The sequence below is a fragment of the Protopterus annectens genome, chromosome 8.part0 (genome assembly GCF_019279795.1).
Source record: "Protopterus annectens isolate FY-2018-M chromosome 8.part0, PAN1.0, whole genome shotgun sequence".
NCBI classification, from domain to species: domain Eukaryota; kingdom Metazoa; phylum Chordata; order Ceratodontiformes; family Protopteridae; genus Protopterus; species Protopterus annectens.
Genome location: NC_056741.1, coordinates 1,064,729,335 through 1,064,743,061, shown reverse-complemented (window position 1 = coordinate 1,064,743,061; position 13,727 = coordinate 1,064,729,335). Strand labels below are relative to the sequence as shown.

Below are 13,727 nucleotides of genomic sequence, written 5' to 3'. Positions count from 1 at the left end.
GGAGCATACACACAAGTGCCCTTTCAACTAACAACTCCTGCTGTGGAATACCAGTCCAGCTGCTTACTTGTGCTTTCATAAAATTAATGCAGTCTGTTCCTTCCAGCTTCTCTGGTATAGCTGAAAATCTCAGCTTTTCCCTAAGTGCCTTTTCCCTAAATGCTCTGTCTTCTATTATTTTTTTTTTAAAACATCTTTTCCTGAGCAGTCTTATCTTCAGCCAGCCTTTTCTTTATTTTGACCTCTGGTTTTTTGCAGCTTTATCATCTCATCTGAATATCTGTTTAAATCTTCTTCCATTTTTTCCAGCCATTTGTTGTTTGTGCTGATATACTCCATCAGTGTTTTGTTTATTTTAACCAGGTCTGTATGCAGTTATCTTATATCTTCCTGCAGGTTATTGTAAGTCATGTCTGGAGGTTGCAATGCTTTCTGCTGAACAGCTGCAGAACTTTCCCCAGTCAGTGTTTCTTCCTCACTTTTTGTAGCTGATTTTTTTCCAGCTCTTCTGTATTTCTTTATTCCTCACATCTAGGCAGTGCACTTACTATCCAGTGACTGAAATTTACCCATAAACTCAAGTCTACTGGCCTTCTCTGCTGAGTTTATGTTTTCATACTGATAGAGCTAGAAATAAGCTGTTACTCAATGTGCAGCCATCTTGTAAGTAAGATGTTCTATATACGTGACACCAGTATGTTGACAGCAAATAAAGTACTAAATAAATCCCATGCAAATATATTCAGCCACATGCTTATCTGTAAAATGGTGAACTCATTCCCTCCAGTACAGCTCTTTTGCGCATGCATCTTTAACACCCAGTGGGTGTGGCTTGAGCCTTTAAAAATGAAGTTGTCTTCTTACAGTTCAAACAAATATTCATATATCTGGAACAGTAAGTGTTACTAGAAAATTGTAAATGGCAAACTATTGAGGATAAATTAATCTTTATATTGGTCACATTCATTCAGTTCAGTGCTGTAAACTGCATTTTATAATCCAAAATAAAGTCAGTGAATAAATGTGTAATGTTGTATAAACAGCTTATGATATCTCAGTAACTATCCAAGTAAGGCACATACTGCCAGCAGTATTTTCTTCATACAGCTGTGAGCTTTTATATGAGGCTATGCAGTTCTGTCTGTGTTATCTGAATATTGAGATATTTAGACAAATATGAAAATTATTACATCACAAATAAACAGTATACAAATAATAGTCGTTATCTCTTTAGCTGTATTAGACAGAAGTCAAATATCAATACAGTTGTATCTGCCATCATATATACTTTAAGATGAAATATTCTGCTACTATGCAGCATGGTTTTGGAATTATTAGTGCAAATATGACCAAGCAATATTTGTCACCTATAGGCATCAGTAGGTGTTAACTGCAGAAATGCCTCGAGGCGCACTCGGCTATAAGTTTTAACGTAAAATCTGCAGGAAGTATAAAACAATGATAATGCTGATATTGCTGAATAATTGTAAGCATGTTATGTTTTGCATTTCTGTGGTTGTAGCCATGATAAAACATTGAATGAAAATCTAAGGCTTGTCATTTAATCCCAGTTTCTATAGAAATACACAGTAGAACAATAATCTCTCCAGAAGCCAAAATGTTTAAACTTCTTATAAATAGTTGCACTGACCTTGTATGTACTAGTAATAGTGTAAAGCCAAGTCAGTCATTGTTATTTTATGGTTTGCTTTACATAAAGTTAAATGTTGGTATAATACAGACAAAACCCGACTCTTATAAGGAAGAAAGTAGGTAAAGTAGATTTGTTTAGCTTCAACCTGGGAAGCTAGAAGGACAGAACCATACTATAAAAAAGATAGCATAAAGGCTCATCCAAGCAGTAGGCCAGATTCATTAATGTCTGCACTAACTGTACACAGTCTGTATTCAAGAACATCCCTGCCATATTTTTGTGTTTTCTATTCACTCAGAAGGATTACAGTAAGTCTACATGTAGTCTACACTTTGGGGTAACCTTTATGAATCTCCATCAATATTTAAGGTTGCAAGAAAATCAGTATGAAAACTAAAATTAGGAGTAAAAAGATGTGAGTTATGCTTGTGTTGTCTGTTCACACAGAACAGTGTATACTTAATGTAGACGTTAATGAATCCCAGGGAGTGACTGCTTAGTCTGTGGCATATGGATCAAATCCAAAATTAGGACAGTTGTAATCTATAACATAAATGTACAGCAATATACATGCTACAAAATGAATTCATCCCAGACATATGGGATACAGTTTTATTTTTTTTTTTAAAGAATGCGTGAAACAAAACAATAAAATAACAATACTGACTTCAGGGAAGGCACTTTATAAACTCTTGTTACATTGAAGTGAGCTCTCCAGAAGTTATTTATTATTATATTGTATAGACTGGTAGTAAAAGATCTCTGGTAAAGACCACAGATACTAACATTCTTGGTTCATGCAGATTTCATAAATTCCTCACTTCTGAACTTGGCAGATTCTTTGATTTTACCTCAAAATGTTGATCTGTACCTCATAAAATTCTGATTTTATGTGAAACAGGATGGAATAAAATCATTAAACAGGATTAATCACTATAGAGAGATAGAGAGAGAGAGAGAAAGTGAGATATTTTATTATTCAGAAAATGCATATTACTATATATGCTCTTATTCTGTCTTCTAAGTAAAAAATATCAACACATAAAATGTACTCTTGATTTTCAGGCTTTGTCCCATTACTGTTGCATTGTCCTGAATTTTAAGTAATGAACTGAAGAACTATGCTAGTAGTTTTTATTTACATTTCAAGTGCAAAAATAATTTTCTAATCTTTGATGCCTATATAAATTATATGGATGTGAGCATATAAGCATGAGTGAAAGCAGTGCAAATACTGTATTACAGCAGCAAAGAGGGCAAACTATTTATGCACTAGGGCAAACTTGAGCTAATAGCTTTCTTAGGACCTTCTACATTCCCTGTGTTAAATAATTATACTAGATTCTTGAAGATATTTTAAGACTAAATCTACAAGAAATTCATGTACTTATCACTACTCAAATATTATGCATCTGCCTTTGTTCACAATTCTATAATTTCACATTATTTGTTCATCCAATATATCAAGGGATTTACTTCTAATGCAATTTTCTTTAATTTTCAGGAAGAAAATGAAAATGAAAAATGCATCTACACAGCACTGGATGATACTAATATGGCAAATGATGATTATACTACACTAAAGGTGCGATCACAGTTTGTACTTCTACTTTGCTGAAGCCTGAAAAAAAATGTGGGTCTTTGTATTGAGTATCAATACTTAATATAAAATCAAAGGAAACTCAAAGATTATACCTAGAGTGAGAGGATGCACCCCACCACCAGCCCACCCTATGGTGTCAGTACCCCTCTTCAGTAAAAATGTTACTCTTGTAGACACACAAAAATAAAAGACAATGACAAGGAGGCAAATAATCTCAAGGTAAAATGTAATCTGATGTCTTTACATGAAACTACCTTTCCAGGTTAAAACCTGTACAAAAATAGCACTACTTAAACACAAAGTGCATTATGTTATTAATTAAATTAGAGGAGTAATTAATTAACTAAGTATATAAATGAAGACAAAGCTGTATCACAAAGAAGACCAAAGAGTCTGCAGTGTAGGTATGTGTTTAAACATTTCTGTTACTTGTTTCTAGATGAATGTAACACTAATAGTTTATGATGTTAAAAATAAGCCATGCTTTGTTAGCCTGTACATATTGGCAATTCTACTGTTGATTGTGTATTTAAAAGATATACTGAAGATGTGCTGATTGTCTGGTGATAGACTCCTAACATTTATTTATTTATTTTTATTTTATTTACATTTGTTTACCGGGAAATTCCACCCCCACACAGGTCCTTTTTCAGTGGAGGCCAGGGGAGAAAAGCTCCACATAACAATAAATGAGCAGCAGAGTACATGAAGAACAATTGAATATACATACAATAGCAAATAATACATACTGCAGCAAACATTAGCTATACATACAATATGAAATATAGTAATGAACAGATATACCAATATCTAGCTAAAGGCTAGGAATAAAGGTAGGATGTATATACAGATAGTACTAAGCTCAAACATATACTGTTCTAAACTCATATACTAAATATTATATATAGACATTGCACTAAACTCAAGCAGATATAAAGCAGAAGCTACACATGAAGGTGGAGCAAGCTAGAAGGGCTAATGGGATGGAAGGGGACGATAGAGGAGTAAGAGATGAGACTGAGTGAGTAGTAAACACTAGTGAGAGGAAGCTCGGTGTAAGTCAGTTGGATATGTATTTGGAGTTGAGATGAACTGAGGTAGTTAAGCATGTTATAACAGGTCTGCAAGATTGAGTGAGGAGGGAAGAGGAGGTTGAAGGGTGAGCCAGAGCCTGCAGAGGAAGGAATGCAATGATCAGATGGTGTGAGGCATGGTGGCTAGGGAAGGGAAGAAGAATGAGAGGTAAAAGGAGGGTTACTAGTCGGGATTGGTGCATGGGCATAAGCAGAGACTTTTTAAGTGAGTTTTTAGTGCAGTCTTGAAGTGATTACAAGAAGGTAGTGTGGTTATGGGGGGGGGTTGTTCCATAATTTGGATATGATGCAGGAGAATAGTGCTTCTTCCACTGAGCTCTTGGGTGTGGTCACTTGAAGTAGATTTTTGCTGCTGGAGTGTAAAGGTCTAGTGGAGCAATAGGGCTGGGGAAGGTTTTTGAAGGGATGGAACTTTAAGAGGATGGTTTACTAACTTGTGGGCAATGGAGAGTTGATTCAGGTAAAGACGTTGAGGGAGTTCAAGCCAGTCAAGCTCTCTAAGTGAGATACAGTGGTGGCTACAATAAGATGCACCAGTGGAAAACTTAGCACTTAGCAATTTTATTGTACCAAGCCTTGAGCTTGTTTAGTCTGTTTGTCTAAGGTAGGTATGTATAGGAGAGGCATAGAGTAAAGTGGAGATTAGGTGGGAATTGGCAGCAAAAATTCTGGCTGTCTCGGTGAAGAATTGTTTGTTTCTCTACAATGCACCTAGTTTTTTGTGAACCTTTTTTATGGTAAGAGAAATGAGAGTGTCAAATCTGAGATTATTATCAATCTCAACACTAAGTAGTTTGGTGTGTTCTGTTGGGGAGATGACAGTATTGTCTTTGGCTAGAATATTAAAGTGGGGGATAACTGGGTTAGATTTAGTGGGTTGGAAGCTAAGGAGTTTAGTCTTGCTCAGGTTGAGTAACAACTGGGCATTAGACAGCCAGTTTTCTAGAGATGAAAAAACATCCTGTGTGATCTTGTGAAGTTTAGGTATAGTTGTAGCTGAGCAGATGAGGGTGGAGTTATCTACATACTGTATAAGAGAAGCATGCCTGGTGGCTGTGAATAGATCATTGGTCAAGAGTGAGAATAGTAGGTGACCAAGGATGGAGCCTTGGGGAACACAGAGTGTTATAGGAAGTCGAGGAGATAGGTCATTATGCCAGACAACTGATTGTTGGTGGCCAGTCAGATAACTGTGACACCAATTAGTAGCTGACTGGGAAAAGGATAGGTTAGTGAGAACAGAGATTAGTAGTTTGTGTGAGACCATGTCAAAAGCCTTGGATATATCCAGAAATATAAGAGAGGAGAACAGGCCATTAATTTTATGATGAAGGACAGCATTAGTGAAAGAGAGCAAGGTGGTAGTAGTGCTGTGATATGGCCTGAAGCCATGCTGGGTGCTGGAGAGGAGGTTATTAGCTAAGAGGTAGTCTAAGACTTGAGAATGGATGCATTTCACAAGTATCTTGGAAAGTGGAGAAAGAATGGCTATGAGGCGGGAACTGGAAAGTTCAGTGGAAGAGCCACCTTTATGGAGGAGAATGATGTGGGATAGTTCCCACAGTGTGGGGACATAGCTTTCTGATAAGGACCGATTAATTAAGATAGAGACTGAATAAGCCAGGGCTTCTTTTGATATTTTTAGGTATTCAGGGGGAGATTATCAGTTGCAAGTTTTGTAGGCTTAAGTTTCAATAGAAGTTTTTTTTTATATAGGAGGTAGGCACTGATGAAAAAGAAAAGACTGTGGGCATAGTATTTGGTTTTGATGTAGAGAGGGAGGGTGGATAGAGGGTTGTGTTGTTTAGTCAAAGGCCGAATGGTTTCAGTAAAAGTGTTTATTGAATGAGTCAGCAATACTGCTGGGGGAAGGGGGAGTGGTAGGTGGGGGGTGCCTACTTTACCTGGGTGGAGACTGGAGTTTATTGTGGACCAGAACTGCTTAGGGTTGTAATGGGAGTAGTTTAGGGCAGACTGATAATATTGGGTTTTATCTTCTATTATTTGATTTTTGACCTTGTTGCGCAACTCTAGGAATGACTGTCTAGAGGAGGGGGGGTTTTGTTAAGCGCCAGTGCTCCCAGGCCTTATCTCTGATTTTCATTAGTCACCTGGTGCTTTTTTGTAGCCAGTGGGAGTACCATATTTTGATTCTGGCATTTCTTATGGGGGCATGTGTGTTTAGGATGATTAGGAAGGTGCTATTGAAGAACCGGACAGCTTCATCCAGACTGAGGTACTTTAGTGGTGTCCAGTCACATTTATGAAGGGATGAGATAAAGGAGGGAGGGTTAAAGTTTACCCTATTTCAGATTTGCCTATAGATAATGGGTTTGGCACAATTTAAGTGGTGTCTCAGATGGAATGTTGGAGTGTGGTCACTGAGGCTGTCTGGTAAACAGCCAGCTAAGTATGAGTGAGGGTCTTTATTGACTAATATCCAGTCAAGTGTAGTATGTTTGTTAGAGTTTTTATTTATCCAGGTAGGTGACTGTATTAGTTGGGAGAAACCATGAAGGTTTAGGTGCTGGGCTGGATGACTGTTACTACAAGATAGCCAGTTGATATTAAAATCACCTAGGATTATAGTTTCCTGGGGTAGGGAATGATTATCCCGGTTCAGGAGGTTTTCCAGGGGTGGAATAATTTGGCCAGGTGGGAAGTAGCATCATATGATGTTGATTGCTTTATTTGGGTTTAGTTTGAGGTTGGCATACAGGATTTCTTCATTTGTAATGTGGGGGATAGATGTGTTTATGATCTGGATGTTGAGGTGGTATTTAAACATTACAACCACACCACCCCCTTCTTAGATTGTCTATCTACTTGAAGAATGTTATAACCTGTTGGGAGTATTTCCTCACTTTCGATGTGAGATTTGAGCCAGGTTTCAATCAGGATGAGAATATCAGGAGAGTATAAGGCTATGTTGACATTTAGGTCATGGGTTTTATTAGTTATACTTCTGATATTTAGACATATGAACAGGAGTTCAGATGGCTTTCTGTTGGATGGTAGTTGTGAGAAGAAGCAGCTATTAGGTAGATTTTTAGGTGAGGAGTTGGTAATGGTAGGACCAGGGATACCACCACTGAGGACTAATTTAGATAGGGCAGTAAACATACATTTTATAAATCTGGTAATTAACCTGTCATATTTTAGGGATATTTTTTTTTTGTTTGAATGTAACAGGTGACTGATAGTATGGTGGGTGTATTGGGATAGAGATTGTGATGGTATGACAAGTGTAATTAGTAGGTGGGTGATGGATAGAAGTCAGAGTAAGGGTGCAGTGATAGTGGTGGGGTTTGTCTATTATGGAGTTCTGGTAGGATGTAAGGTGTGCAAGAAGAGTGCAGGTAAGGAGTATGAGCACATTAGGTAGTAGCATGACTGTGTCAGATGAGCAGTTAGATTGGAAGTGAGTGGGGTACTGTGGGTGGCAGAGGAGATACGTTACTAGTATTGTTCTGATTGGTTGCTGGTTATTGTGAGGGGTTAGTGCCTAGAATTAATCTAGATGTAGTGGGGACGGGTGGAATTAGGGGGCAGGGTGGGGCATGAAGTGTGTGTCCTGATGGGAGAGTAGTAATTTAAGGATGGCTCCATAAACAGCAGGAATCTAAAATAGACTTAGTATTGGGGGTGGGGATAGCAAAAAGGGTGCAAACCAGGTGCAATGCAAAGAAACTAGCCAAATCAGAGAGACAAGCAGTGGAAAACTATGAGTGAAGACCTCAGAGGGGGTGAGTTGTAATACAAATTCTACTTGCAAAGTGAAGGTGAAAAGAGACAGCAAAGTTTATTAAGGTTGAGCGTGTATCTTCACATTGACTTGCTTATTAGTAGCCAATTTGTGCACACATTAGAGTAGTGAGATACATTAGCAATGAAGGGGAATGTATAGAGATGCAAACAAACATCTGGGGCTCAAGTGATACAAAACTAAGGCAAACAGCACTGAAAGGGCTGCTTGAGGGTTAAGTTTTAATCACAGAGAATAGGAAGGACCTGACTTAAGTGCATACTGTCTAGTGGACAGTTAGGATTACTACACATGCTGGGGGGAGGGCACAAGGCTCAAACAGTCAGTGTTATTAGCACACTGAGAACTACTAAGTAACACAGCTAATATTAAAGCTTTACAATCATAACACATACATGTAGAATGCCTTGGTGGACTGACCCTGCTCTTTAGGTGCAAAGGGTATATCCTTGGTTTAGTTTTGCAGTACTGATTCCTTCCTAGACTGTATGGGTGGGGTGGTAGCCATGGACTGTAGAGTTGCCCAAGTGTGATATAGAAAGACTGACCCTGCTCTTTAGGCTCAAAGGGTATATCCTTGGTTTAGTTTTGCAGTACTGATTCCTTCCTAGACTATATGGGTGGGGTGGTAGCCGTGGACTGCAGGGTTGCCCAAGTGTGATATAGAATGCCTGGGTGGACTGACCCTGCTCTTCCAGCTCAAAGAGTATATCCTTGGTTTAGTTTTTCAGTACTGATTCCTTACTAGACTGTATGGGTGGGGTGGTAGCCATGGACTGCAGAGTTGCCCGAGTGTGCCTGCTCTTCAGGCTCAAAGGGTATATCCTTGGTTTAGTTTTGCAGCACTGATTCCTTCCTAGACTGTATGGGTGGGGTAGTAGCCGTAGACTGCAGAGTTGCCTGAGTGTGCAGTGAGTAGAATTCAACTGCTGATGAGCACTTGTGTCCTGATTGGAGGATAGTAATTTAAAGATAGATGAAACATAGCAGTTATGTCTCTGTTGAGCAAGTGAAGAGATATTGTAGCAAGATACAGTCAATTGTAGATATGATACAGGCAGTTTGGGTGTATTTGCATTGTATTTATGCTATGTTTGCACTGCTCTACAGTAATAGTTTTGCCTCTGAATGACAAATTGTTTAGCTGGCTGTGCTACCAAGCGTGCACAATTGTAACTGCACTGCTCTGTTTGTGCTGTCATGCTGTATATTCTAGTATTTGGTATCCTGCTGACTTTATTGTTATGTAGCTGTATATTCTTCTAATAATAGGCTCATAGCAGACCTTGCTATTGTACCTATGCTGTTATTGCTCTGAAGTAATTATTCTAAAAACTGTACATAATCTACATAGATCTACCCATTTTTCTACAAACAACTGCATTGTGTATTTTTTCTGGCTCACTAAACACGTTATCAAATATCTGCTTCTTTCAAACCTTTGTCCTATTCTGTCTATGCAATTCAAGTGGATGTCACTCACTTACCTGCTCTCACTCATTAGGCACACTTACCTGTCCGCTGTCAATAAGTGTACCTCTTATTCTGTCCCTACTGGTCTTTCCTAATATTTACCTTCTTGCTTACTCCTTTCTGTAAGTGAACTCCTTGTCTAAGTTTTAGAATTTAGGGCACAGTGATCTGCATCACAGCAATGACCCGACCCTGTCACTGAGAGCCTCCCAGGACCCCTGAAAGCTAGTCTTCACCAGCAATGACAGAGTGTCCCAAAGGAAAAAAACACTGCTTGTCTGCACATTGCAGTTATGTATACTTCTTTACAGTTGCTCTCAAGGTTATTGAATTTAATATTCGATACATTGAATTAACCTGAAAGCTTACTGTAGGAGAAAATACTAAAACACCACTGTTTTGGGCCACTCAGCTTGGTGCTGATACATGCAAAGGCTGGACAAGCGAGAGTAATTATGCTGCATTATTATGCTGCTTAATAGTGTTGTTTGATACTGTTACTCTCATATACTACATTATTCTCTACTGTCATTGTTATTCTTGTAGACACACAAAAACAAATGACAATGTTCTGCCTGGAAGCTGGTTGTGCATATGCTGACACTGATTGCCTCTACTCAGCCTTCTTACTGGCAGCCTGCTTTGTTCTTCAACCATCTTCAATCCCTATCACCCCAGGGCTTCAAAAATGTATATCTGCTTGGACCCTCCCTACCACTGCCAGCAACACCTCTCCAACCATAACTACCCAATAATGTTTCACCTTCTATATAACCAAACGAAATCCAGTCAGATTACCATAGAAAATTGCTGCTCTTAGTTCCTTAGTGTCTGACAATAATACAAACTGCAACTCTGCACTCAGCTCCTACCTTCATCTGCTACCACAGTACATTATACCAATATATTAAAAGCACAACAGTAATATTGTCACGCTTATTCTTAACCTTAGCATGTTTGACTAGCTATCATACCCAGATTCACCATTCCATAATTATAAATACTCAAACTCACAAAATTACTACATGCATTCCCTAATGACAAGCATTTGAGGTCACAAAATCACTACATACATTCACTCAGTTCCAACATACAATATCCCCCAATGTCAAATCAAACTCAAGCACCGGCTACTTCACATAGGTTTGCCTAAACCCAAACAAACCACAAAAACATATTCAGCTTTCCTGAACCCAAATTAATATGTTTAGACTTATCACTCAAGACTTATTCTTTAATTCTTTGTCACACGGAGATGTACATCCTGGCCCAGCCCCCACAAATCTAACCTGATTAATTTCAGCTTTGTAAATAGGATAACAATTTGTCAGCTTAACTCAAGAACCATGTAAAACAAAATATAGCAACTTCATGTATGGACCGAACACCACAAACCTGATGTCTTGTTTATCATCAAAACTTAGCTTATACCCATAATAACTGAAAAATTAATTTTACAGACTACAATCTACTTATATTAGATTATAAAGCTACAATAGCTGGTAGACTTATTACCCCATACTCAGATAAAATGCACAGGGGTACCATTTGATACCCCATAGCTACATTTAATACCAGTGAGGTATAACTTGGCACCATTAAAATAATTAAAATTAAAATGAATACGCATTTCATGCTGCACATTACTACTATCTACATCCCACCAGGTTCTAAAACCAGTAACACTGATATCCTTGAAAAAAATCTGATCCTAGATTATTACTAGTATAAAGCACAATAATATTCTATTAAGTGACATCACTCTTTACTGAAACCCTTAACCCAAACTTCTCATATATAAATCTATTTGGATTAATCCAGCTGATAAAAGAACAGCAAGCCCTAACAAGCTAACAAAGAGAAGTAATATACTAGACTAGACTAGATACTAACCTATAATTATAAATATATTCTCATGGCAGGCATACTCCCAGACATCATTAGTGGTCACCATCCAACCTGCTTAATTTGGGCACATAGTAAACTGACTAAAACTACTACCTTTATTTGAACCAAAAACATAGCAAATTACTTAGATACCTTCTAACACTTTTCTTCAGCAATGTGACTAGCACCCACTAAAGTGTCTACCACTAGTCTAGACAACTACACATGTACAACACCTTCCTGAACATCCAATGTGCAAAAAGAAAATTAAATCAACTCCTGCCCCATGGTTAACTCTTCCCACGAAAACTAAAACCTACCACATTAGTGCCAGAGTTGTTTGTACTGGCCAACAGCAAAGCATTATACCCCTCAGATCTGAAAACAAGCTTAAACCAGTCCAGAACCCAAACGTGGAACTGACACCAGCATATCTAATTTCTGTCCTGTAACCATCCAATCTTCTATCTCAAAAATACTGGAAAAGTGTAGCAACTAACAATTCCTCTGACACCTAACCAGGAATAATCCACTTAACCCTACTCAGCACAAGTTTACACCAGGACATATCACTACCACAACCTCACTATCCTTCCTAGGTACCATATACTCTCAACTTAACCTCAGGACAATTATTGCAATTATATTTTTGGTCTCTGTAATGTTTTTGACACACTATCCCATCCGATACTCCTTAAAATGCTAGCAAAACTGAGCATCTCCATCACTACTCTGGTTTCAAAGCTACCTGTTGGGGCAAACAGTGAATAAGATGTTAAATCTGATAAGGTCAGAGATCTGGTGTGATTAAGAATGACTTAAAGTAAATATTATGAAAGAGTTTCATCATGAACAACATCCACTGCATGTCATAGAGTGACTGGGGAAAGTATATAGAGCAACCAGTAGTTCTGTGTTTTGTTGTCAATAGATAACTATACAACAAAAGTTTGTTTGTAATGTAATATGAACTAATTTTGTTGATTATAAATGCTATTTTTCTTTACAAATTCAAGACTCGTTTTCAGTTGTTTTAGATGTAAATAGCCATATAATTCATTTATCATTTTATTTTGTTTATTTGAGCCAAAATTATTAAGTGAAAGAAAAGCCCATACTAAAATAATTTATTTCTATGAATAATGATTGTGGATAGTTTGAGAAATATAAAATACTTACAGATGCAGAGTGAGTTTTATAACTTGAACTGTTAATGGACTAGTCACTCCAGTCAAAAACAGAGGATTTACTTATCTTAGAAAGCTGTAGCCTGGTATAGTTAGCACAGAGGATTAAGGCTGTTGTCGAAGGTTTGATTCCATCAGCATACATTTGTCTACTGCCTAATTCTGAGCAACCTGCTGAACTAGAGAGTGCTCCCTGTTTGCCTCTGTAAAGGAACACTTGTGTTTAGTGCACTTAGCCAGTTAGCCAAAAAATAAAAATTAAAATAAAAATTTGCCTTACAACTGAAAATTTAGAGGGCCAGGAACATATGCATTCATAAGGTCATTGGTGTCGGTGGCAATAACATCTTTCTATGCTTGAAAAAGACAGGGGGTGGCATTGTTGGTCACCAGGAATTGTTCATTTAGGGTAGATTATATATTATTAGGGTTCCAATTTACAATCTCGAAACAGTGAAATCTTGAATTTCAGTATCCTGAGACCATAAAGTCGAACATTCCAAATCCTGAAACCCCAAAACCGCAAAGCACAAAATCACGAACATATACACACCATACACCACACAATACATACATCATCCAACCTACACTACAGCAAACCAACAAACAAAACACACACAAGCACAAAAATACAAACCAACAAACCTACACTACATATAAGCAGGGGGCAAGCCCCCCTGCACCCCCACATTTTGAGGGCTGCACCCCCCTACTTATATATACTAACTCCGAGATCGCACCAAACAGAAAAAGACAGCAAACTCCCCACTACACACTCTACAGTGCCCTCACACACACATATCACAAATATATGAACAACGCCACTTTCAACACTTAAACATTCATACTTTTATCTGCCTACCCTAACCCACACATAAAACTTCCAAACATATTCACATACACTCAAACACATACCTAAAACCCAACAAAATACCCACTTAACTTACATACCAACTAAATCCACCACACTACACGATACATCCTGCACACATTACATTTAGAGTCAAATACCGGAACACCATAACCATGAATTTAATATTTCCAGATTCACACTTATGGAGTT

The 13,727-nt window shown here is 37.9% G+C and overlaps 1 protein-coding gene across 2 annotated transcripts in view; it reads left to right on the top strand.

The window, feature by feature from the left end:
- LOC122809219 overlaps positions 1–13,727 on the top strand; it is a 633,651-nt gene that overhangs the window by 572,778 nt on the left and 47,146 nt on the right. For both annotated transcript variants that reach the window (XM_044080532.1, XM_044080531.1), the window contains one exon: positions 3,159–3,239. In XM_044080532.1, the coding sequence (XP_043936467.1) occupies positions 3,159–3,239 (81 nt within the window). The remainder of the gene's footprint in view (positions 1–3,158; positions 3,240–13,727) is intronic.